This window comes from Pomacea canaliculata, linkage group LG2, assembly GCF_003073045.1.
Source record: "Pomacea canaliculata isolate SZHN2017 linkage group LG2, ASM307304v1, whole genome shotgun sequence".
In the NCBI taxonomy this organism is placed as follows: Eukaryota; Metazoa; Mollusca; class Gastropoda; order Architaenioglossa; family Ampullariidae; genus Pomacea; species Pomacea canaliculata.
In genome coordinates this window covers 29,503,169-29,530,155 of record NC_037591.1, presented here as the reverse complement: position 1 = coordinate 29,530,155, position 26,987 = coordinate 29,503,169, and the positions used below count along the sequence as shown (strand labels likewise).

General features: G+C 40.1%; 2 protein-coding genes and 1 long non-coding RNA gene across 5 annotated transcripts; 2 read left to right on the top strand and 1 right to left on the bottom strand.

Moving 5' to 3' along the window:
* The first annotated feature begins 409 nt into the window (after nt 1-409).
* LOC112557636 (A disintegrin and metalloproteinase with thrombospondin motifs adt-2-like) lies at nt 410-19,320 on the top strand. 3 transcript variants are annotated; one of them, XM_025227626.1, is made up of 20 exons: nt 410-553; nt 940-1,065; nt 1,334-1,394; nt 1,867-1,933; nt 2,108-2,366; nt 2,566-2,767; nt 3,247-3,389; nt 3,573-3,659; nt 3,958-4,058; nt 4,268-4,393; nt 4,765-4,887; nt 5,139-5,218; nt 5,514-5,593; nt 6,018-6,110; nt 6,222-6,388; nt 6,885-6,948; nt 7,160-7,295; nt 7,419-7,579; nt 18,813-18,956; nt 19,139-19,320. In XM_025227626.1, exons 2-19 carry the CDS (start codon nt 1,000-1,002, stop codon nt 18,909-18,911), a joined length of 2,115 nt encoding a protein of 704 aa, XP_025083411.1. In that variant the 5' UTR covers nt 410-553; nt 940-999; the 3' UTR covers nt 18,912-18,956; nt 19,139-19,320. The 3 variants fall into 3 exon arrangements, with proteins under 3 accessions (XP_025083411.1, XP_025083409.1, XP_025083410.1); XM_025227624.1 differs by lacking the exons at nt 18,813-18,956; nt 19,139-19,320 and adding exons at nt 7,716-7,853; nt 8,034-8,217; XM_025227625.1 differs by having other exon boundaries at nt 18,813-19,320.
* LOC112557639 lies at nt 14,812-17,544 on the bottom strand. The gene is made up of 4 exons (XR_003097978.1): nt 17,411-17,544; nt 16,384-16,433; nt 16,055-16,114; nt 14,812-14,938 (listed from the first exon to the last, which is right to left on the bottom strand). It is a non-coding gene; the product is annotated as an uncharacterized LOC112557639 (long non-coding RNA).
* A 2,427-nt stretch (nt 19,321-21,747) lies between the features above and the next one.
* LOC112555657 (A disintegrin and metalloproteinase with thrombospondin motifs adt-2-like) lies at nt 21,748-26,682 on the top strand. Its single transcript, XM_025224103.1, has 13 exons — nt 21,748-21,809; nt 22,039-22,123; nt 22,770-22,830; nt 23,274-23,340; nt 23,606-23,864; nt 24,027-24,228; nt 24,395-24,537; nt 24,659-24,745; nt 25,101-25,201; nt 25,426-25,554; nt 25,885-26,007; nt 26,170-26,249; nt 26,504-26,682. The coding sequence occupies exons 2-13, from the start codon at nt 22,058-22,060 to the stop codon at nt 26,680-26,682; spliced, it is 1,497 nt and encodes a 498-aa protein (XP_025079888.1). The 5' UTR covers nt 21,748-21,809; nt 22,039-22,057.
* Nucleotides 26,683-26,987: the final 305 nt, after the last annotated feature.

The following is a 26,987-nucleotide window of genomic DNA, read 5'->3' as shown; positions in this document are numbered from 1 at the left end:
ACAAACAAACAAACAAATTCCTTATAAATATGTTTATGGTTTGACGTTTAAAAGCTTATAAACAAAATAAAAATCTGCCAAAAAACAGGGAATAACGACTCTGTGAGGAGCCGTGGCAATGTTATTAGCTGAGCGATAATTAACAAAGATGTTATCAGATCAGAAGTGATTAACAATGATGTTATCATTTCGGTCCACTTCCGGAATGTACACCAGCACACCATTTGATTTCCGCAAAGGAGGCGAAAGAGACTATTGACTAATTGTTCGCAACTCACATGCAATTCGCGATAAGATAGTCACTGAGACAGAAAGAGGAAATAACTTCCTTTGTGATCCGTCACAGTCGGGGGGCTATCAGGTTCAACTAGTGTCGGCAACAACAGGGATGTAAAGAAGGCTGAAGTCAAAAGCAGCCATACACACTCCATGTTATGACAGTCCACGCGTGTCTAATTGTCTTCCTGGCTTTTCAAGACACAGGACTATAAACACGTCCCACGCCCTCTGACAGCAACATGACCATCTGAACTGTCGACAAGGCCAGAGGCAGGTTCGTAAAATATTCTTTATTTTCTATCAAGCGCTGTCAGGAGAAGAAAGCGGACAATCCAAAAGCAGATCAGTTGTTTGAAGAAAGAAGAAAACTTTTTTCAAACAATATTTGAAACGAAGATAGAAAATGATGGAACAGGGAAATGAATTATAAGTAGCGAGTTCCTAATGAAAAAGAAACAATGCATAAACTTTTCAAGTATTCAAAAACGGTGAATATATCAACTAATGTTGACGACATTTATTTGGAGAGTAGGTCTACAGCAGTTCGAGAAGACAGGCAAAAATGAAATGTGTTTGATATGGAAGTACAACCAAAGTCTGTAAACAGAAAAGGAAATAGATGGCAATGTCAATGAGGATGAAAATGATATATTCTTTCAGTTGTACCGACTGAAGATTTGTTATCAACTTTAAGCTGCAACATTGACAAAGGACACGAGAATGTCCTGCCTTGTGTTGTGGTTGTTACTGGCAGCGGGGATGTCATCAGCGGCCAACCTCCGCTCTGTAAGTATCGGCTTGTAACAGAGAAACTAACTTTTACCCACTTTTACCAGAATACTGAAACCTCTTTTTGAAAAAAAGCCATAGTATGTTTTTATGAGTGGTATCTTATGCATAAAACACAGAAAGATTAGTTCTATCGACATCAGTAAAATTATTCTTTAGCTTATGAAAAAAATTCTGCGAGAAGAGAGGTGATGTTGAAATGACCAGCTGAGTTTCCTTCTCAAAGATGAACAGTGTGTTTGTTCTGTCATGTCTTTGTGTGCAGCTCCCGGATTTGATGACAGACGTCGAGCTGATGGACCACGTGAGGCGAATCACACGAGCCGGTGAGTAAGACTCTCCTTTGGGTCGTCAGGGTAGGTGCATGCACGTGCAATGGTGGGATCGTCAGGGTATCTGTCATCTGATCTTGTCTTCAGAGTCGATGTAAAAGGTCTGCAGTAGTTTTGGACCTTAGATCGGTCACTGATCGACGGGGCTGTATGCTTCCGTGTTGTGTGTACGTTTGCTTGTATACGCTGTGTATGTGTGATGAGGTAGTGAAAATTGTTTTCATGCATACATGCATGCGTTTTAATTAAAGGTATGAAGTATAATTATTTGGGATTTATTTACGACTAGCCCTAACACCTTCTTTAAAATGACTGATACAATCAAGCAGTCACGTTTTTCTACCATCACACACTTTGATTTCTCTTAGACGTTGCCGTACAAATCATTGATTTCACATACTCTACCAAAAAAGCAAACGTATTCCAATGATCTAATTATTAAGGAGCTTCATCTTTTTTTCTGTAGTTGAGGCGGAGGAATATGACATTGCGACCTTGTATGGGACGAGTTTGTACTCCGGAGAACATACTGGGTATGTAAATGTCTTCTGCACACATCGATACTCAATGCAGACCATAATATGTTTAGACGACTGACTGTCAGTTTTAAAATACACTGGGATGACGTAGACCAGCTCCTCCAAATGCCAGCAACTCGATGGTGAAAATGTCAAGTCTCTCCAAATATTTTCCTATTTTCTGTTTAGTCTCACCAAGCGGGATGTGGAGGACCACGCCTCTCATCCATCGACAGAGTCCAGAAACTTCGAGTTGCATCTGACTTCCGGTGAGCGACTGCGCATGTCTGTACAGAAACGTTCCGCCATGAGTCCCGACGTGACGGTGGTAGAACGTGTCTCTGGCAGGGAGGAGCTGCGCCGTCCACAAGTCCGAGATTGTTTCTTCAGCGGCGGCCTGGAGGGTGAAGAGGGGCACGCCTCGCTGTCACTGTGTGATGGACAGGTGGTAAGTGGGGGATATACAGACAGGTGGTAAGTGGGGCTGTGGGGGGAGTAACTTGAACTGCACAAGCAGAAATTGGGAAGTTGAGGAGGGAAAGAATAATAGAAGAATTTGAAAGATCGGAGGAGTGTGTGTGTGTGTTTGTGCAGCACTTTTCATAACAATGTTTCACTTAATAAAGTTACTGCAAAAATTGACTTAGATGGGAGCCATACGCTCACGGAAACGAGACTTCGAGCTGCACGCACTTCCGGAAACTACTGCCACCAGGCGTCGCTCGGTTACAGAGCCTTTGCGTGTGCTCGTCACGTGGTCTAACTCTGAACAGGAAAAGAGAGATGTTTACAATATCGTCCCTGAAATTCCTGATGAAAGTCAAATATACAGCAACCAAGATACCCACGGTGAGAGAGAAAGGATTGGTAAACAAAAATATCATTAGAAGAAAAGAATTGAAAACAAACGTTGATTTTTACAACAGGAAATACTAATGCACAAAGCAAATAAAAGCTGGATGAATTTCTGAAAAATATGACGGACAGAGCAACAGAGTAATTGACATACATTTATATATAAATTAATAATGCTCCAGCGAACAGTACTAAAAATATACTCAAACGAACAAATATGAAGAGGAGATATTTCTTGTCAAATTTATGTGTGTATTATAATTATGTGTGTGGAATTATTGCAAAAGTAAAATTAACTATATACCGACACATTATTTGCGCTAAATGTATAATTTATTATTTTACCTGTGTTTCATTTGTGGTAAAAGCAAAAAATAAATAAATAAATAAATAAAAATAAAATAAAAAAAGAACACAAATGTCACAGATAAAATATTAGACCGCGCGGTTTCTATGATTCTCTGTACCTGTAGGAGGACGATCCGTAGCCGACAAAAGCGCGACAATAGAGGTGGGCGTCTACCTGGACAGGTTGTTCCTGGCAAACATGGAGGGAAAATTCGGACTGAGCACAACACAGCAACTGACAGATCTCGTGGCTCTCAAATGGAGTGGCGTGAGTACTTTGCACCTTCGGTGTGTGTGTTAAATCAGCTGTATGTATTTAGTGTATGAATTTTGTAAACAGTCGTGTCCAGTAAAAGTGGAGATGTTATCTTTACTTGAATCGCCTCTCTTCTCATTCTCAACCATAAACTGCTATCCACGAGGTTTTCTACAATGACTTTAATGTCAACAGATGTACGCCGTGCTGTCCAATCCCTCGGTGATCGGCTGGAAGATCACCATGAAAGTCGTGTACCTGGAGATCTGGCGCGAGACACCCGTGAGTGTTGGACTCTATGACGTCACTAGGGGACAGTCACGTGTTATTGTGACTTATTACTGATGGCGACATATTATCTGTCATCTTTATAATGGTTTACTTTGCTTCGTCTTTGTGCGTGTAACACGATGATGTACACTGTCGAAAAAATAATGGCTGTGTCTGACGACATTTGTTTCCTCGGCTACTATACATTGTACTACAGCTGGCCAAAAAGGCGGAGATAACTCTGTCAATGGACTAATTCAAATGTAATTTGTCGTTAAAAACTTTGTTTTCTTGTGTTTCTCCTGAATAGTCCTGGTACAACGAAACCGTTGACAACCTCGGCGGCCGAATGGACAATATCTGCATGTTTACTACTGACAAACCCTTCGACCACATCATGCTGGAGACGGCGTACGTGCTTTGACTTCTTCTCTCACTATATATATATCTGGATCTCTGTTGTTGTTTTTTTTATCGTATTTCTGTCTTTCTATTTTCTTTTCCTGCTTTTGTCATTGTGTCTTTATGACTTACTCACGTAGTTGTTTATTTTACATCGTTGCTGACCACAGTAATCGTCATCAAATGCAAAATAATTTCCGTGTTTCTGTCATTGCCAGAGACACACCCGGTAATACGGTAGGACTCAGTTGGCAGGGTACGATGTGCAATCCAAGATGGCGCTGCTCTATTGCCAAGGGAGTGAACTTGAACAACTGGATCGAGATTCACGAAACAGGTCACAGGTAGGGCAGAATAGTAGCGGTCTTAATCTTAAGTTTACCCTTGTTTCCAAATCGTCTCATAGGAGATGATGAATGCGACATGGAAATCCCAGAATCACACTTGAGGTAGCTACGGCCTCGCGTTTAGCATTTAGAAGCAGTAATTAGCGGGATCTGTGGAAGGCTGCTAGTATCTGAATAACCTACAAATTATCTCCTCTTTCTCTTATAGCCGTTGAGTAGTAGATGTTTTTATTCCAGCGACTGACTCACTAAATCCCTCTCCGAATGATTGTGAAAACTGAAATAAATGAAAATAACAACAATAACAACAAGAAAATAGACTGGTAAAAATTGATGTCTTCTTTTATACCGATAAACGTCACGTGCAGCATTGGTCTGAACCATGACAACACCTTCACGTCTTGTGACCCCAACGTACCGAAGGGCTTCATGTCCATGCAGGAGACTGTCTTCAGAGACTGTTACGCCCCGGTCCTCGACAGTTCTCTGAGGTGCGTAACACTTCTTTCTCATTAGTACTTTTTCGCACGATATTATTCTTTCATAGTGATTCTAGAAAATGCAATACTACATAAAGGTAATACAATAAATAAAACCTCTCGGAGGCGCACACACACACACTTCTCTTTCTCTTTCCCTTTGTCTCTCTCACACAAAGGTAATTACATGCATAATACAATAAAATCAGTTAACCCAGTCCTTCACACGGAGACTTATGTACTCATGTGTTGTCTGACACCAGAACCAAGACCTGTCTGTTTGAAGAGAACGTTGACGCCTCTAAGTACACCAGCGTCAAAAACATCGTGCCCCTGTACAGAGGTAAGAAACTGTTCTGGTCAACGATGAATTTACTTTTCACTGTGCCTGTCATTCTAATGTTGTCAATGGAATCAGATGTTGTCAACCTCATATTTAAATACACATAAACATTTTTTTCACGTGGATACATTTGTATACAAGCAAACAGACATAAATGCATACAGAGATACATGCATACACGTGTCTTCTTCTATTATTGTTACACAGTCTTCCTTTCCTTCCGAATAGAAAACCTTTATTTATATTTCCTTGATTATGAAACATTATGATTTACGACTAATGATGGTGTAAACAGGTCAGCGGTACGGGCTGGACAGCCAATGCCAGTTCGTTCAAGGAGATGGATTCCAGTATCTGCACCGTCCATCGGCTGATGTAAGTGCCAAGCTCTTTGTAATCACATGGCCTGCTACAATGGAGGACACTGTAGGAGTGGGATGCTGTCGTTGTTAAAACATAAGGGACGAATGGAGGGGGAAAGACAATAAACATACTTTTTAAAGGGCAGTCAAAAACATTTCACAACTAACCCGCATTAATAGTACGGAGACATAAACTCGTCAATACACGTTACTTATCTGTTGCAACATCACCGGATTTTTAGGGTAAGTGTACTTAAAGCTGTGTTTGAAAAAATATATGTATATTACATTATATAAATTTCATTGTAATAAATTTATTAATATACATGATTCTCATGCATGGTATATTAATACTGAGAGTTCAGGAGTGTGTAATTAAATTTTCTTTTAATTCAACAAGCAATTAAAAACCTTACACGTACTTTATATTTATTCAGACATGTGCCGGTATTACCTGCATACGAAAATCGCCGTTTCGAGAAATTGCAGAGATGAAAACATTTATGGGAACTCCTTGCGGGAAAGAACAAGTGAGTTTACTGACGTATTTCTCTGTCTGTCTGTGTGTATATAAATAATATGTATACATGCGAGTGTGTGTGTCTCTCTCTATATAATAACATAAAAGTCTTCTTTTACAGATGTGTTTCGAGGGAGCGTGCGTGCCGTGGGTGAAGACTGTGAACCCCAACTATGTGCGTCCTCTGGTGAAGGAAGGTGGCTGGGGACCATGGAGTTCGTCTTCTCCCTGTGACAACACTTGTGGTGATGCTGTCAGCGTCTCCACACGACAATGTAACAGCCCAGTGTAAGTCACCTGCCATGACTACAGCCATTCAACAGTAAATCCACTCACACTGTGCCAACGAACTGGTATTTCTGGACTGGTGGCATGATAATAGCGGATGTAACATGCTGTAGAGACAGTTACAGCCAGAAAACAACTTATGTTTTGTGGTTTAAAAAATGCAAATTTTTAAAATACTTAAAGTGTCTCATTCGCTATAAAACTGAGTATCAGAGACAGTGGAAGGTTAACAGTAGCCCACATTTATTATGTCTTATTAAGAATGGTTTTTCTTTACATTCATACAAAATAATTCTCAATTACCAGGGTTACATTTTGTGTAAAGTGAGAAAGAGTTTTTGTTGTTGGAAGGAGAGCAGTGTTTCTTTAAATGCATGAAGACATTACTAGCGATTTGTGGATTTCTCATACAATTTGTACTCGACAAGGAAAGTTTTACAATAGGAGTACGTTGGGTTTGATAAATTTAAACGAAAACTGTTGATTAAATCCACAGACCATCCGTGGCCCCATTTTGTAAAGGAGATGTCATCAAGGCTCAGATGTGCCCGTCTCGACAGGTAAAAATGTTTCTAGAGTCTTTTCATTCTCACTTCTCTGCGCGCGCAGTGTATGTATGTGTGTTGCAGAGAGAAAAAAGACTTTATTTACTAAATATACAATCACGTGCAAATCCTTGCTGTATCCTGGACTTCAGATATCAGAAAATACACTTACAATATACTTTATTCGCACACACCTCTTATGTCTGTCCTCTATTTGTCACTCAAGGCGTGCTCAGGTGAGAGCAGCGTGGAGTCGGAACTTGTCCAACAACGGGTCAAGGCCGTGTGCAGCAAGGTGAAGGCCAGTGGTGGGTCATCGTACAGCCTGACTGGAGAGGGCAAACTGAACGGCACCAGCGGCGGTGAGTTACTCAGCAGGAAATGTAACTCCTCAACCGAAATGCCAGCTTCTTTGTACCATACGAGCGGATTGTACAGGTACAGGCTTCTCACCTGTATCAGTTCTCAACTCTTGACTTTTTCAGAGGTCAGCAAGTGCACGGCGACCTGCAACCATGTGGATGGGACCTCCACAACCCTCTTTGCCCTACAGGACGGGACACCATGCTGGGGTCAGGACAACGACAGGAACCGCGACTCTAATGTCAGAGGCATTTCGTGGCGATGTGTACAAGGCCGATGTTTGGTGAGTCTTCATCAATGTCGTCATGAATGTTGACGAGGTTATCACGTGGAGCCGCCTGTTACGTCATACAATCGTCCTCAGTGTGTGCACAGCCAGCAAGGTGAAAGACATTCACGTTAAGTGGTTCTGTCTGCAGGCCTTCGGGTGCAACGGCAAGAGTCTGGGTGAGGGAGGCGGTGTGGAGAAAGACAGGTGTGGAGTGTGTGGGGGAAACGGCTCGTCTTGCCGCAAGTAACTCGTGCAGCCATCTGTGACCATTGCAGATATTCAGAAGGTAATTGGTAATATTGAGATATTTCCTTATTAAACAAACTCTCTCTCTCTCACACACACACACACGTACACAAACGTAAGTCGCTTATCCACATTATTATACCTCTCATCTTTCAGCCATGTCTCTCAGATATCACGTGCTGTGCGAAAAACTATTTATTGTCTTTTTAATTGTTTTCAGATAGACTGCTGCGAAAAGCTGAAAGAGATGATATAACCACGTTGTCGAAGCACAAGAGATTATAACGGAAATATCACTCTTATTTATCTCTGATGTACTCTTAACAAGTTGTGTATTTATTGTACTTTAGTTGTGTTGGTTCCAGTTTAATAATAGTATTGAATAAATCTCACGATAAAGAATCTGATCAGACTGCTGTCTTTAATTACCACTTTATACTTCCTCTGTGGGCATATGGATGTTTAATAGTCACAGCATCTATATACATAGTCAGTTAAGTATGTCATTCAGATCGATAAAACTAACATATTTACACACATTCATTAACACACTCTTGTCACATAACTGCTTTGAGCACAATTTAATTTTTTTCTCTTTCCTCTATTTATTTTTTTTTTTCAAACGTTACGAAAGAGTAGTGTTGCGCTTTTGCGAGGTGCAAGTTTGGATCCACGGTAGCATGTAACCCATCAGACAAGTCAATTCTAGGTAAAAGGAAGTGAGTGCTAGAGAAAAAGGGAGAACATTGAATTGAGGATGCTTTGATAACCGCTAGTCAAAGCTCGCGTTAGCACCGACTGCGATTCGATTACGGAGCAGAGACATGCGCACCTCATTTCTATCAGGACTCACGAGACTAAACTGTACCAAAGTGACAACTTTGGATAATATTATTAATGACAACGACGACGACGATGATAATGATGGGGATAACTAATTGTTCAGACTAAATACAAGATTTATAAGTGACGCCGCTTGTCAAAAACAGGATTTGTCAGTGACGTGACGTGTCAAATACACTTTTGTTATTAGTGACGGCATTGCCGCTCAGTATGTCACCTACACAACAAAACAACCCGACGACAATTTACATGCGCATGGCGATCAGGTCTTGCTGGCAGTGAAAGACTAGAGAAGCTCATGTAGTCCTTGTCCAGTCTCTTGACTGCTAGCGAAACCTGATCGTCAGACCCATGTTAACTGTCGGCCACAGCTTGTGTTATTGTGCACGTGATGTGCAGAGTGGTTATGAATTTTGTCTTTAAGCGCATGCACAGACCATCCCAAGACATCGAAGATAAGTACATATTGCTCACATTAGTTATATATTGTTATATATATATAGTTTCGGTTATTTCCTCACTCATGCGACGCTTCATGCACCATCGCAAGCCTTGAACGCAAAAGGGAAAATACAAGGCAGTACAAGAAAAAAACATCAGCAACAACAACAACAACAACAACAACAACAAACAAAACTGAAGTTCAAAGAACACTTTATAGCTGTACACGTTTCCTAACATTCGAGGTCTATATTACGTTACTAAGTGAACTGAAGATATTGCCAGTCGTAAGCTCATAAACGTACTGTTATATACTGGGAAATAATAAACAATTACAGTTGATAATTACAGTCTGCCCCACCTGCTAGTTTTCGGCTGTCCTGCGGTAAACACTTAAAGACTACCGGCATTTTCACACATAGGTCAACTTCCCAACCTTCAGTTGCAGAAAGAAGATGACAATTTGTACGTCATACAACTACACCCACAGCTGTTACCGTTACAATATACTACTAAAGTATATAATTGAAATACCTATTAGCATAGTGTCAAGAAGGGTAGGAGTTGTGTGCTGAGACCTGCCTCGGTCTCCTCTTGCTTGCTGTGTTAGTCCTCGAGCGCCACCTGTCTGGAGACACAAGGTAAGCACACTAGAGCAGCATGTAGATGGTTGTCCCTTACCTGACTCATATCCACCAGGGAATCGCAGATTTCAGGTTTGACGAATTTCACAACTGTGTCGCCTGTCCTCGACTTTCTTGGCTTGGTTGCCGTCAGCGTTAATTATTGCCCAAAGATGCAGCATTTTTGTTATTTTTAAAGTGTTTGAGGGAGGAGCTTAGTCATGCCCCATACTCTTGCTTTCTTCTCTAATTGGGTAAACACTTCACATAAGTGTTAGAAATTTTCTATGTACACATATTGATCCGAGTTTGAATAAAACAACTTACAAGAACTGTTAATTTTAAGAAATTATTTTGTAATATCTTTAAAAAAAAGTAAAGGTAAAAAACATTTGCCTATTGACACAGTACACCAACAAAACCTGAAACGTGCAAAGACACGTGCCAAATAAATAAAACACTTGTTTCTGCACGTTCTGAAAATTTTAACATCATATTTGTAGAATCACAACATATATTTACTTATATATATATATGCAAAGTAAAAAATATGTATTTACAGAATAATTTCAGCCGAATACAGAATGAAAATTCTGTGTCCAAACAAGTATAATACAAAAATAGCCAGTACCGTTACCTTGATAATAAAATAAACTAGAAAAAATCATTAAATGACACTTCTTAACAAAATTAGCAATCAAAGATTTTTTAACTGGGTAATATCATTAGACGTTTGACCAAGTTTGGTAAGGTTATGTTTAAAGATCACGATTTTGAGATGAACGTTCAGGACATTTGAACTTTGGCCATTACGCTGACTTGTTTGCCAATATTTTCCCCACTACAATTAGGGTGCACTCTAGAGGTCTCGGCACCTTGAATGGTAAGAATGGCCTTTGGAGCAGACTCCTCCCTCTCCTGTGTCCTGTCGAGTTCTCTACCCTGGGTTTCGGGATTAGCTCCGAGAAGTTGACCAGACATTTGAACTCGCCAACCACCTGGTAGTCAATATTGGATCGACTTGAAGTCTTTACTCTCTTTTGATTGCCCGTTGACCCAGTGGTCTAAAAATATCTGGTGGCAGATTGATTTGATATCCACTTATTGCTGAGAAAATAAAAGTATTTCAGTTGAGTAGCCAACCAACAGTAGGCACTGGGGTATCTAAAGCTGAGTGGCACGCGCTAAAAAGCGCTTTCAAGAGAGTGCGTCGAATAAAGGAAATCAGGCCAACAAAATATTTGACCAAGTTAACGCACGTGCGTAAGGTTGTACGAACTGTCGTCCTACTTGTTCAGGACAGAATGATATAAATACGTCCTTTTGGAGAAACAAGATCAGTGCCGATAAGTCGGTCACTGACAGGTCAGAAGCGCTTTTCATTCCTAACGGATTTTCTGTTAGTGATGATGTTCTATAAATAGAAATCTACCAGCACAACAGTTATTAGAGAAACTAAATTCAGGAATATTCTTAAAACATTACTGTAATACTTCAAGTGATGATACACAATGAAGGGAGTGGGGCAAGGTTGTATAAACAGCGAGAAAGAGAGGCAGGAGTGATGTGTTTTGAGTGTATGATATATATTATGTGTACTATATCCATTCCATATGAAATATTGTATCTATTCTATACAAAAAAATCCCTTTACCGACAACAGGTTATGAAATGGCTATGAGGACTACAATGCTAAAACATGCTCTTCTTTCAGTCTTCGGCAAGAATTAACGATGTACTTCCTTGTGTTGTGGCTGTCGCTGGGGATAGGCCTGTCGTCAGCGGAACTTGTGTGGTCTGTAAGTATCCTTTTATCATTATGATTAGGATACCTAGGATATCACTTGTTCTTTCAGCCAACACATTCCGAGAAGAGCTTTACACGGACACGCATGTCCTATAGATTGTCTAAATGTACAATGCTCTCCTGTCCTAAACCTCGACCTTACTCTAGGTTAGGTCAGTCACAAAGCTCAGCTTGAAATACCTGACGATACTAGCTTCTTTCACTAATAGCAGTACAAGTCTTCTTTTATTAGTACTAGGAGTGTATACGATTCATCTTCACCATTAACCGAAGTAAACACAGGAAGTTATGATAGGGCAGAAGCAGAGGTGGTCACACCACAGTCATAACAACACTAGAGTAATATACATCAGTAGTAATAATCAAAGAAGTACAGTGTTTAAAGCCAAACACTTGAGATCATTACGGTTAGGAGAGTAGATGAAGGTGAAATAACCAACTGTGTAGAGGTTGACACCATCTGTGTGGTCTGTCTGTTATTGTAGCTCCCGGACTTGATGACAGACGTCGAGCAGACGGACTACGTGAGGCGAATCACAGAAGCTGGTGAGTAGGATAACCCTCGAGTCGTCAGGGTAGTTATCCCCCACTTGTCTTTTGAATCAGTGTTGACAGTCGCTTGAGAGAGAGTCAGAAGTATTCTCTTGTCTTGTGTAACTTGCATGCATGTAATAATAACAATAAATGCAAAATTTGTAAAGCGCATATTTACACCCCGAGCGCGAACAAGAACGAGACATGGACAGCATACGAGGGACAGGAAAACAAACAAATAACATATGAACTATAAAAGAATAAATAACCGTACTAAAGGAAGAATAAAATCAAATACAGAAAACACAAAGAGGAAAACTAAATAACAAGAGCAAGAGCTGAGATTAACATGATATTGCAAAAGGAAGGGTGTGACAAAGGACTAGCATTATGGGAAAGGGTGTTACGGAAGAAGTGTGTTTTCAGTGCATGTTTGAAGGATTCAATAGTGGGTAGGTGGCGGATATGGACAGGAGAGAGAGTTCCATTGTTTCACTGCACAATAACTAAAAATCCTGTGGCCATCTGTTCTTGTTTTGGTGACAGGAAGAGTAAGATGTGTGTGTAGTTCGTCTGTGTGTGTGTGTGTGTGGCGCGCGCTCTCTCTTTCTCTCTGTTATAATGCCTATACTTGTTTGTTCATATTGATAGTGACATTCAAACGCAGTTTGACCTTATCTCACTAGGGTAACAAGATATTTAAGGGCGAACACAGCTGCTTAGTTGTGAATATCGGATATGTTCTCCGAACCACAAAGTCGTTGACAGATATGTTTTCTCAATGATAAAACAAATGAATTTTCTTGATTCAGATTACTAATGATTTCTATTTTTTCCTCAGTTAGAGCTGAGGGATATGCCATTGCGACCTTACATGGAATGAATTTGACCTCTGGAGAAGAAATACGGTAGATAAACATGTTGTACGCACAACATGATGACGATGATGATGACGACGACGACGACGACGACGACGACGACGATAATGATGATTGATGATGATGATTGATGATGATGTTTTTAAACTGCAGCGTGGAGACTAGTGGAAACAAAGTATTGTCAACCATTAACAAATGAGCTGTTGTAATGTTCTTCTGTCACAAACCAGTTCAAACAAACAGATCAAAGAGATGTTAATTCATGCACAACGAGCAAACAAACAGTAAACAACATATTCAGCACGGAAATATTTTAGCTAGAGAGCTGTCAACATTTCGAGTCTTTCCAGATGTTTTCTTTCTCTTTCCTGCTCAGCCTCACCAAGCGGGATGTGGAGGACCATGCCTCTCATCAGTCGACAGAGTCCAGAAACATCGAGTTGCGTCTGACTTCCGGTGAGCGGCTGCGCATGTCCCTACAGAAACGTTCCGCCATGAGTCCCGACGTGACGGTGGTAGAACGTGTCTCTGGCAGGGAGGAGCTGCGCCGTCCACAAGTCCGAGATTGTTTCTTCAGCGGCGGCCTGGAGGGTGAAGAGGGGCACGCCTCGCTGTCACTGTGTGATGGACAGGTGGTAAGTGGGGGATATACAGACAGGTGGTAAGTGGGGGATATACAGACAGGTGGCTAACATACATATAGGTGGTAAATGGCCGACATATTTACAAACTGGTGTTAGTATCTTTAAAAAAGAATGGATTATGAATGTGTATGTCTGAATGAGCCGTTAGGAAACTTCATCCTATTAAAATATTTTACAAAATCTAAAGTCTAATAAAATTTCACCCAGATGGGAGCCATACAGGCAGGAAAACGAGACTACGAGGTGCACCCACTTCCGGAAACTGCTGCCATCAGGCGTCGCTCAGCAACTACCCATTTGCGAGCGCTCGTCACGTGGTCTGCCTCTGAGCAGGGAAAGAAATCCGGGACTACTGACGTCATCGTACCTGACGAAGGTCAGTTATACGCTGTAAATAAACGTAAATAATAACAGATAATAACACGATACAGAATTGAATAGTAAAAGAAAGAGAAAAACAGACGATAAAAATCACAGAGGAATGAAGAGAGAACTTGCACGAACTAACGAAACGAAAAGAACAATAAGACTTAGACACAAATGAAGATGCTATTAGAAGTGGGTGGGAAACGCGAGCATTTTTTTAAATTTATCTTTCCCTTTTTTTTACTTCCGTCTGGTTAAGAGCTTTAATTACCTGAGTAAGAGAGTTTTATAAAATGAAGAAGACAAGAGAATGAGAAACTTTTGCTTAGTAGAGGCCATAGGAAGACCTGAAGGATGATCCTTTATCACCCAGTTACAAGCACACACACAATCTCTCTCTCTCTGTCATACACACGCATTCACACATATAGACGCAAAGAATGAGTTGTACATCGTGTATGTACAGGAAATGCTACATAGTTTTATGTGTGTTGCAAGCAAATCCTGGAAAACAGAAAAGGCTTCTGCTTCATATCGTGGAATTACTTTCTCGATTTTTTATATTCTGTGTAACAGCAAAGAAACGGTCCGCTTCCTACAAAAACGCGACAATCGAGGTTGGTGTTTATCTGGACCGATTTTTCCTGGCAGAGATAGAGGAGAAATTCAGACTGAGCACAACACAACAGCTTATGGATCTCGTCTCTCTCAAATGGAGTGGCGTGAGTAGTGTGCACCTTGTGGTTTACGCTACGAGTGAGTAATGTTTGTTTTACATTCGTCTTCCGTTTCTGCTCGGTATGTAATCAAGTGCTCAGTAATCTTCTTTTACTCGCCTTTCGAAAACAAAAATCATACTTTCCTGCTGTCAACAGATGTACGCTTTGCTGTCGAATCCCTCGGTGGTGGGCTGGAACATGACCATCAAAGTCGTGCACCTGGAGATCTGGCGGGAGTCCCCGGTGAGTACTAAACTTTGATGTCGTTACCTTGGTGACAAAATGGGAAAGATTGATCTGAGAGGTTTAAAATAATTGGAAAACATGATGCACTAGCGTGAAATTCAAACTCATGAAAATGATGAAGTTATGTAGTTCAAGGAAAAGGCAATAATATGACAAAGTAAAATTTCTCTACCTTTCTTCATCTACTGTAATTACAACTACTCTCCACATGCTGCCCCTACAATGATTACTAGTGCTGTTACTTTTGCTGTTATTTCAATGACAAACAAAAAGTATTTTCGTTGAAAGATTCCTTCAAAAGTCAGTTTCCTAGGCAGTCTAAAACTTAATTTTCTTTCATCTCTTTCTGACAGTCCTGGTACGACGAAACCAATAAAGCTATCATTGGCCGTATGGACAATATCTGCAGGTTCACTACCAACTTGCCCTTCGACCACATATTTCTGGAGACAGAGTATGTAATCTCTAGAGCAGTTGTCATCCTTGCTTTTATTCCCATCCATTCTTAAGTCTCAGTCCGTCTTTGGCCTCTTTGCTATTTTTCATTTTACATCTAGTTTATCTTTTTTTCCAATAGTTTCCAGAACTTAATTCGCGAGCAAGTAAATTCTCTTCTTGTTTATAACATTGCCAAAAAAGTATTTATTAAAACAAATACTAAAAAAATACTAAATACTAAATACTACTTTGGTGAATGTTTATTTACAGGCACACCACGCCTGCCGGATACATAGGGTATAGTTACGTGGGTACCATGTGCAGTCCAAGATGGCGGTGTTCTATTGCCAAGGGAACGAGCTTTAACAGTTGGGTTGAGGCACACGAAACAGGTCACAGGTATAACAAAAACATACACAAAGCTTTAGTTTACGAAACACGTCAACTTTGGACAATCTAGACATCCATCATTGATAACAGTATCTCTCTAGTCTCTGCGCCACAAAAAACTACAAAATATAAAAATATTGTCACTTAAAGGAATATAGTTATTATACGACTGAGCAGCTTTTAAAATTACAAATTCTCAACATGCTATTTTTTTTTTTCAAAAAAGTTTTCTAATTTAGCCCCATTTTGGCTCATAAAATTAACTACACACATTTTATCTATAAAAGTCACCCTGCCTGTCCTTTGTTTTACCTGTAAACATCCTGCGCAGCATTGGTCTGACGCATGACGGAACCTATCCATCTTGTAATCCTACAAACAATGTGAAGACGGGCTTCATGACCACAGAAGAGGCTGTTTTCACAGACTGTTACCTTCCCGCCCTCAACAAGTCTCTGAGGTAACTTAGCATTTCATACTCTTTTTATCTTACCATGTTACAGTCAAGGAGGTTTTCAAAACTGAACACAAAAAATTTTTTAGAAAATAAAACAAAATTACAAATATCCCCACCATCCACTCCCGCCAGCGCGCACACACACACACACGTGATGTTTAAGAGTTTGAAGCCAGTTCTTTACATGTGATCCCCTGTCTTCACTTCTTGTCTGACACCAGCTCCAAGGGCTGCCTGTTTAAACAGAACGTTGACATCTCTAAGTACAACAGCGTCAACAACATCGTCCCCCTGTACAGAGGTAAGAACATGCTGTTGTCAAAGTCATATTTACTTTCCTGTCAGCTTAGTATTCGTGACTGTGGACTTGAGTTTCCTTTACTTAGTGCTAGCAAAGATGGTGTCTTCACTTACTTCTTTGTCACCAGACCTATAGTGCTTTGATGCAGACATTTGTATATACGGGTTAACATAATGATGATGATGATGATGATGATGATGATGATGATGATGATGATGATGATGATGATGATAATGATGATTGATGATTGATGATTGATGATAGGTCAGGTGCACGGCTTGAACGACCAGTGCAAGCTGGTTAACGGGGATGGATTTGAGTATTTCCACAGTCGTTCGGCCAGGGTAATCACTAACTTATTCTTCTGAATAAAGTCAACTGCTTTTAGTATAGGCAATAGAGAAAACTGGCTTAAATTGATTCTGCATTAAAAATGTAGCCACATCGTTATCTTGTCATCTAATGATGCTTAAAAACACCACCACCACCACCACCACCACCACCACCACCACCACCACCACCACCACCACCACCACCAAAACTAAAAAATTTAAACGGATGCATGTAGGCCTGTAAACGGGTGGACGTGTTAGTCGTTAGTCCTGGATCAGTTCATTATTGATTCAAATGCAGAATGAAGAGTTCATTTATTTATGTAGTAATTTTTGATTGATTATAAGAAATTTGCATGTGTAAATTTGATACAGATTTGTAATACTGTGACCTGTATGAGAAAATCGCCGTTTGGAGAAATCGCACAAATGAATACATTCATGGGAACCCCGTGTGGGAAAGAGCAAGTGAGTTTTCTGTAAGCTTTGACATCTTTCTTTCTTTGTTCGGGTCTGTGTGTCTGTGTGTGTGTATTAGTGTGGGATAACGAGCATACGTTTGTTTCACATTTACTTACAGATGTGTTTCAACGGAGCGTGCGTGCCGTGGGTGAAGACTGTCAACCCCAACTATGTGCGTCCTCTGGTGAGGGAAGGTGGCTGGGGACCATGGAGTCCGTCTTCTCCTTGTGACAACACTTGTGGTGATGCTGTCAGCGTCTCCACACGACAATGTAACAGACCCACGTAAGTCTCCAACCACAACTGTAACGACTACAAGAGTATTGTTAACAGCTGTAACAACATCTGCACAATATCTCTCACCTTTATTTTTCCAGCAGAAAATCATAGTATCTATTCCAAATGATGATGCTTATCAGCAGTATAAGTTTTTAGTATTAAATGCCATAGTAGTAAAAACATATTATCATTATTTATTATTATAATTATTACAGTATTAGTGTATTTTATGTTAACTTTTCTTTTACTTCTTTATTTTACAATAATATAATTTTTGAATTATTATAGTTGCTGGCTTTTTATTTAAAAGAAGGGTATTTTTTTACAATCTGCAGTCCTTACATAGCCTCATTCTGTAATGGAAGTGTCGTAAAGGCTCAGATGTGCCCGTTCCGACAGGTAAAAACGTATTGTCAATGTGACTATGTGCAAGTGTGTGTGGGGGAGGAAAGAGGGGGGATCAACAACCGAAGGGTCACAGGAAGAGCCTACCTTGCTTAATAGACATCAACTAACGCTAACTGCAGTACTATAACAAAATCATGTAAATACATATCTCTCACAGTAAAGTGCATTAAAATGATACAGAAGGCTAAGTCTCCAAAAAACAGGCAAAAATCATCTGTTTTATATACAATACAGACAATGTGTGCTCCTTGTGAATTTTTTTTATTGTCATGTTGACAATCATTATGTTACTCAAGGCGTGTTCAGGCGAGAGCAGCGTGGAGTCAGAACTAGTCAAACAACGGGTCAACGCAATCTGTAGAAAGGTGAAGGACAGCGGTGCTTCTCCATACAACTTGACTGGAGAGGGCAAAGTGCACAGCACCAGCGGAGGTCAGTTAAATGGAAGATGCTATTTTAAATTTTTAAGAGGAAATGTCTGATTTTTACTCACGTGGACTCTTCAAAGAAACAGACCTATTGTGTGTCACACTCACCCTCTCTATTATTTGCAGAGGTCAACAAGTGCATAGTGACCTGCGACCTTGTCGATGGCATTTCGACAAACCACTTTCTCCTACAGGACGGGACACCATGCTGGGGTCACGACAACAACAGGGACCACGACTCTAACGTCAGAGGCATTTCGTGGCGATGTGTACAAGGCCGATGTTTGGTTAGCCATCACCATTGTTGTCATCTCTAATGCTGTTGTGATGTGAGACTCGTTCTTGTGTGTGTAGGCGTAAATCTTAAACAGGTGTTTGCTATAAAGTGTTTCTGTGTCTGCAGGCCTTCGGGTGTAACGGCAAGAGCCTGGGTGAGGGAGGCGGTGTGGAGAAAGACAGGTGTGGAGTGTGTGGCGGGGACGGCTCGTCTTGCCCCAAGTAACCAGGTTAACTCACATCATTGGACACAAAAAGCAGAAGATTGGGAGTGTCTCTTTTTCTCTCTCTCACACATACACTCATGCACGCACGCGCGCGAGCGCGATCTGAAAGATCTTGTCTCTGTCATTACATCCTGATATTTGTCCAAATGAAGACATTTTAGACAGGATGTTTTGTTTAATAACTACTCTTACATAATATGCAAACGTCTTTTCACATTATTTGCAGATAACTGTTAAGATGAAGACAATGGCCTTAAAGACAGACACTATCTTGAAGAGCCCTTTATTGTCAATAAAGTGTTATATCAACTAATGTTCTACACTTTAGCATACGTTTGTTGTCTTCTTGCTGTGATACTTCCTTTTTTGACAAAGACTGTTCAATAAACAATTATAAGTCAACCACAAGCGCAAGTGTTGTGTTTATTAATGACAATTTATATAAGCGTACGATCATGTGTGTGAGTCGCTATTTGTGCAGATGTTTGTTATGCCAGCTAATTCTAATCTTAAAACAGAATGGAAACGAGGGCAGGACAAGAACATAGTAAAATATATTTCAATATAACAAAAATAGTTATAGTTCATGTAGACAAATCTTAAATTTAAGATGAAAATATTATTTATAATCCGAAATGAGTTATGAAGCTTACGTTTTCATCTACAAATTAATTTTATCTTCATACTCACTTTTTATTAAATGCAAAAGTTCGTCAAACTGAAAAAAATGTGATATACCTTAGAGTCTAAGACCAATGGTTCTGTTTAGATGTAGTGATGTCCCTTCGCCTGGCCGTGGCTGAACGGAGGCTAGCTCTCTGTATTTGTGCTTCTCTCCGCTGACCAGCTTGAGTTGTTGCTTGGTTAAAACATGTAAACTGTTGGGAAAAAAAATGGATAATTTGAGCAAGTACTGCAGAACGTAAATACACGTGAAACAAAAACTAAATAAACTAAAATTATTTTTGCAAAGTTTTAATTACTCATTTTCACAAAGGAAGCACTCATTTACAGTAAAAAACTTACACAATTATGTACAAAAGTACATACAGAAATAAACATGAATTAGCTTTACACAGAATGAAAGGTTTGTTGGGAACACATCTAAACGACTTAAGAAACCTGAAGTTAGACAAAGTGCAATATTAGCTGACGATTGCACTCCGACAAGAATCTGACAGAAGTGATAGGTCATAGGTATAGAGTTTGAAGGGCTAAGCCACATGCTATCTGTGCTAATTTATCCCAGCTGCAACACAAATATACGGGTTAACTCATGTATAGGACGCACAAAATAATTCTTATGATCAAACTGCTTGCTCCCTTTGCGGATATATACTTCAAATGATGTTATAGTCGTCTATTTGCTGTCCTATTTTATGCGTGTGTGTATATATATATCAGCTTTGTGTAATGTTCTAATGCTACCGTTGGCAGACAACCATTTTTTGAATGAAATTAACAAAGATGTTTTGTAGTGCATTTGTGGTTGCCCCCTTTTCCCTCCTTTCCCCTCCATCGTGTGGCAACTGGCATGTCTCGTCTGGAAGGGACAAAACTCGCCAAATGTTCTGAATTTATGGGCTCGGATACCCACCTTCCTACTGGATCTTTTTTTTATATTTTCTTCCTTTTTTTAAAAAAAAAAAGCCCTCATCATTCTCACTTTCTTTTCTTTCTTGTGTACACGTTGTGGAGACCAGACTTGTCTGCGCAGCCAGACGACACATTTCACCGTTGAACATTTAGAGTTTAGATCTGCAATTGTTTATCATCGGAGAAGTCATTAGTAAGAACAGAACAACACTGCTGAGTGTAAATGTCAGCAGATCAAACAAGCTGTAGACAGTTTTGTTGAAGACATTTGCCACATTGCACATATTTTACCTCGCTGTCGACGTGCACAAACAAGAACTGGACTTAAATAAAAATGGCGCCGTGAAAGAACTGATCAGCTGAGGCCATAGAAGTGAAAGAAAATGTAATAATCTTTCAGATCTACTCAACTAAAGCTGAGCCTTCCAGCGATTTATGATCTTTGGGCCTGCATTCGTTGATCAAGTCTAGAAACTTCCATCTGCATCTGAACTTGGTTGTCATGGTTGTAACTTGAATTCTTGACTATCCCTAAATAGGAATACTGACCAAATAAGGAAGAGAGAAATTTATAAGAATAACGAAAGCTTTAATAATAATAATAATAATAATAATAATAATAATAATAATAATAATAATAATAATACACATAAATACAACATCGAGAATTTTCAATGCTGTTTCCTTCTTCAGTTTAACAGCTAACTTGCTAAAGAGTAAGAGCAGCCATCTCTTTGGTTGTGAAGTTCAGTAATCTAAACTTTGAACACTAGGCTACGTCCAGATTATTTTGTCCAGAATAATACAATCTCTTATCAGTTTAATACAACGGGTCTTAAGTAGCCTCCAGAAGTTTGACGCTTTAGCACACAAGGGCAGATTACTCTCTCCCTAGTTAAGTTTTGTACCCTGGTTTTTCAAGATTTGAGAAGCTTGACCGGGCATTTCAGCTCAAAACCTACATCTTAGTCAATATTGGTTCATGTTCAAGAAGTTTCTTTCTTTCTTAATCCAGCTGGCCTAAAAGGTCATCTAGGGTTCATGAACCTACCACCTGTGAGGACAAAATAAGTTATGAAAGTAAGGAAATAACGAGCTAAAAGCACTGGGGTACACCCACCTTTGACGTGCGGTGAACAGAGAACAAGTGAAGGAAATCAAATATTTGAGAAATTAAATTACTCTACGTGTGTCGACTTGTGCTAATTGACGTACTGGCTGTTAAAGAAGGACGTATAAATACGTCTTGTCAGAGGAACGAACACAGTTTCGACAGGACAGTCACTGGCAGTCAGAGACAGGTTCGTAGCTAATGTTTCCATCCCACTAAGTATTTTACTAGTAATGGCGGAGAGTGCAGAGGGGACAATCCAGCAGGACAGAGTTATAAGAGAAACTAGTCGGAGAAATTCTGCACTTTGTGAGTGACAAAGATAATCACGAAAATATCTCTGTGTATTTGTCTCGTTTCTAGGCTTACAAAACTCGTTTCAAAAAATGAAGATGGCGATATTGAAACAATTTTTTCAGTGTTCTGTCACAAACAACAATGTCCCACCTTGTGTTGTGGTTGGTGCTCGGTGTGGGTCTGTCTTCAGCGGCAAATCTGCGGTCTGTAAGTATAGTCTGATAATTACAATTAAGATAATGGGACTGTCGTGTTACGCTTTTCCTTTCTTTTCTTTTTTTTTTTTTATTTTTTTTGACTCACTGTATTCCGAGAAGAGTTTCCTACAGTCAACACACAAAATGTACATTGTACGAATGTACAAAGTACTCCCAACTCTTGTATAAAGATTATGTCAGTTGGTTTTGCTTGAAACTGTTTTCTCATTCAATTACTACACCAACAGACGTAAGTACAGTCATTCTTTACTATTAAATTGGTAAGCAAAGGAAGTTGTGATCGTTCACGAGAAAAGTTAGTAACACAGTAGAATCAGCAGCAGATGACTTGTCAAGTCGACATCAGTATGAAAGGACGAACTAGTACAAGATTGATCAGTGGTAATACTCAGGGTAGTTCATCAGTACGAGACTGGGTGTCCAGCACTGGGTGTCCAGGAGAGATAAATAACCAGCTGCCTTGTTTTCCACCCACACGTCGACACTAACTGCGTGCTCTGTCACGCGTGTGTGTGTGTTGTGTGTGTGTGTGTGTGTGTGTGTGTGTGTGTGTGTGTGTGTGTGTGTGTGTGTGTGTGTGTGTGTGTGTGTGTGTGTGTGTGTGTGTTTGTGTGTCTGTGTGTGTTTGTGTGCAGCTCCCGGACAAAATGACAGATGTGGAGCTGACGGACCATGCGAGGCGAATCGCACGAGCCGGTGAGTAAGAAAACTGTCTGGTCGTCATGATAGTTATCTCCAGAGTCGGTATAGAAGCTCTTCTGTTAGTCTCAGACGAGAGTCAGAATAATTTCCTCTTGTATCTTTTTCAAGCAGGTGTCCTTGCGTGCGTCTGTAAGTCCTGTGTGTGTGTTGGAGTAAACATGTTTGTGTGTGTGTGTGCATATTGATACTAGAAGGTCACGCGAAGAGCTGAACTTAAGCGGCATTAATAAAAACTACCAAGGAAAACAAACAAACAAACAAACAAAAAACAAACAAACAAACAAACAACTACCGTAGTCATTAAATAAAAGACATCTTGTCATCTGTCAATGCCAAAGTCGTTGACACACATGCCTTTAGATTAGTCATTCCATACTCGGTTCCAATAAGAAAATGCATTTTACTGATTCATATTCGAAAGAGTTCTATTTCCTCAGTGAACGCTGAGGGATATGACATTGCGACCTTACATGGAACGAGTTTATTCTCTGGAGACAAAACACGGTAGGTGAATGTGACTAACACATCAAATATGCACCAGAACATGACTACTGATTTAGGAAAGTCGTTGTAAATGAATAATTTTACAAGAAAAGCTTTTACCTACGTTTTTTTTACATTATGAGAAATAAATCATGCACCAACTTGAGCGAATATTGAGTCATGTTGTCAAGTAGACAATTAAATGTGTAGCAACACATTCAGTTAGGCTTATTCTATCTATACATCTAGTCAGCATGTCGAGTATATTTTCTGATTTGCTGTACAGACTCACCAAGCGGGATGTGGAGGAACACGCCGCTCATCCGTCGACAGAGTCCAGAAACTTCGAGTTGCGTCTGACTTCCGGTGAGCGGCTGCGCATGTCTGTACAGAAGCGTTCCGGCATGAGTCCCGACGTGACGGTGGTAGAACGTGTCTCTGGGAAGGAGAAGGTCAGCCGCCCACAAGTCCGAGATTGTTTCTTCAGCGGTGGCCTGGAGGGTGAAGAGGGGCACGCCTCGCTGTCACTGTGTGATGGACAGGTGGTAAGTGGCAGACATACTGACAGAGAGGCTGATGCCTGAAAAGATTTAATCGGTTATAAAATTAAGACATGGACAAATGTGTCTGCTAAAGCTCTCTCTGTAATGCAACTTCATGCTATTAAAACTTTTCCACAACCTAAAATCTACTACTATTTGACCCAGATGGGAGGCATACGAGCAGGGAACCGAGACTACGAGGTGCACCCACTTCCGGAAACTTCTGCCATCAGGCGTCGCTCGGCAGACGAGCCTTTGCACGCGGTCGTCACGTGGTCTGATCAAGGAAACGATTTAATGGCTTTTGATTCAATCAGCCCTGACCTTTCTGATGAAGATGAGACAGAGGCTAGTGATATAATTGAAGGCAAGTTATAAGTCGTAAATAAACATAAATTAATCGAAAACAATCGTGCAGAAACAGGAATTTTAGGACCAACAAGTCAACCTCGCAAACTGTAAATGAAAATGATTCCTCATTGACCAGTAAGTTGTCCGTCCTGATCCTTTTCTTTGATTCCCTGTTGCATCAGAGACAAAACCCGATTCCTACAAAAGCGCCACCATCGAGGTGGGCGTCTACATGGACCGATTTTTCCTGGCGAGAGTGGAGGAGAGATTTGGACTGACCACGACAGAGCAGCTTATGGAACTCGCTGCCCTCAAATGGAGTGGCGTGAGTAGTGTGCACATTTTTTGTTGATTGTTATTTATATTTGCTTGTTTTTAATTCGAGTTCTTATTTTTAAGGGCTTCATTACCTCCTCTGCATGCCATATCCTTGCTGCTATCAACAGATCAACGCCGTGCTATCAAATCCAAAGGTTGTTGGCTGGAACATCACCATCAAAGTTGTGCACCTGGAAATCTGGCGAGAATCCCCCGTGAGTCCTCTTTACATGCATAGTTGTGGACAGAATGAAATTGAGGACCTTTGAAGTTTATAGTGCTTTAATTCGCTAATTTATTGCCCAGGGATATGATGCACACTATTAAAGCTAAAATTTCTATAAAATTTGTTTCGTGTAATTTTAGTACCATTGCAGACAGGGAATTGTGCATCTGCTAACACTGCTGCTTCTTCTTCCACTACTTTTACTACTTTTTCCACTAAAGCTTCTATTGTTACTATTGCTAGTGTTATTACAGCGAGAAACAGTTAAGTACTTTAAGGTTTCTTACAAAAGTCAGTTTCTCAGGTAGTCTAAGATTTAATGTTCTGACATCTTGTTTGGACAGTCCTGGTACAACGAATCTAATTTCTACCTCGGCGGCCGTCAGAACATGTTGTGTGCATCCACGACTGACATGCCCTTCGATCACATCATGCTGGAAACCGCGTAGGTCATCTCTGCAGGATGGTCATACTTGTTTTCATGTAATCAAGCCTGTCTTGTCTCTCTCTCTATCGCGTACCCCTTCCAAATGTTTTCATCCTTGTTTTTTCTGTTCTTTTACTTGCCAGTAAGTCTCAACACTTAGTGTGCATACAATTTTAGTTTATTGTATGCACATGTTAAGAAAAATAAATACTAAAGAAAACATACGTATTTTGTTCCAACAGAGACACTCGACCTAACCGAATAAAAGGCATAAGTTGGATGGATAGAATGTGCAACCCAAGATGGCGCTGCTCCGCGGCCAGGGGAGCGGGCTTTAGCAATTGGATCGAAGCTCATGAAACAGGCCACAGGTAGGAAAAACATTAGGTTTCATGTCATGTCATTTGATGAATAAATAAGTAATGAGGTGCTATGCCTTAGAGATTCCTTAGCCTGCATCACATAGAATTCTAAAAGCATGCAAAATGTTTCAATTCTTATTTAAATATATATATATCTGACCAGCTGTAAGAAGTATAAGTTCTAAGCACACTGCTCACTTTTACACTCCCTATATAAAGTAAAAAAATCATTTCTAGGTTTTGTCTATTTGTCTTTCGTTAAATACACTACAAGAATTCTGATGCCTCAGTGCATACTACCTTTCCTGAGTCTCTTGTTGACATAAAACTTTTGTGCAGCATGGGTCTGAACCATGACTGGACCTTCAAGTCTTGTGACCCCAACGTACCAAAGGGCTTCATGTCCATGCAGGAGACTGTCTTCAGAGATTGTTACAGCCAGGTCCTCGACAGGTCTCTGAGGTATGTAACACTTCGTACTCTTTAATACAGACCTTACAATCAAAGAGGTATAGAAAAGAATTAAAATGTAAGCACATGCGTGTACATACACACACAATAGTAAAGAGTTTGAAGCCAGTTCTTTACATGTGATCCCCTGTCTTCAATCTTGTCTGACACCAGCTCCAAGGGCTGCCTGTTTAAACAGAACGTTGACATCTCTAAGTACAACAGCGTCAACAACATCGTCCCCCTGTACAGAGGTAAGAACATGTTGTTGTCAAAGTCATATTTACTTTCCTGTCAGCTTAGTATTCGTGACCGTGGACTTGAGTTTCCTTTACTTAGTGCTAGCAAAGATGGTATCTTCACTTACTTCTTTGTCACCAGACATAGGGCTATGATGCAGACATTTGTATATACAGGTAAACATAAGTAATGATGATCATGATGATAGATGATTGATGATGATCGATGTATGATTGATGGATGATGATCATGATAATGATGGAAACAGGTCAGAAGGCTACGCTGGATGACCAGTGCAGGCTGAATAAAGGAGATGGATTCGAGTATTTGCACATTCCTTCTGCTGACGTAAGCGTTTGGCACGATTTTCTCGATTATTTTAAAATACAGTATGCAAACGCTATGAAGATCTTGGTGTCTGTAAAGGACGAAATGGGATTTTTGTAAAGGGAGGAGAGAAGAGGAGGAGATAGATACGGTTTAGGCCAACAACACTTTAGATTAACATGCTTTCTTGTTGGGGGAAAAATGAATACAAAGTTAAAAGATTTTGAAAAATATATATATATGAATGCGTGAAGGTGTGAGTCAGTGAATCAGTCCTTTATTTTTAATAAATTTGTTTAAGAAACATGAGATATATTTATTTACAAGTTTGCTGAATCATTAACTTACAATAAAGATTTCTAACAAGAGTTACAATATTTTCAGATTTGTTCCAGTATTAATTGCATAAGAAAATTTCCGTTTGG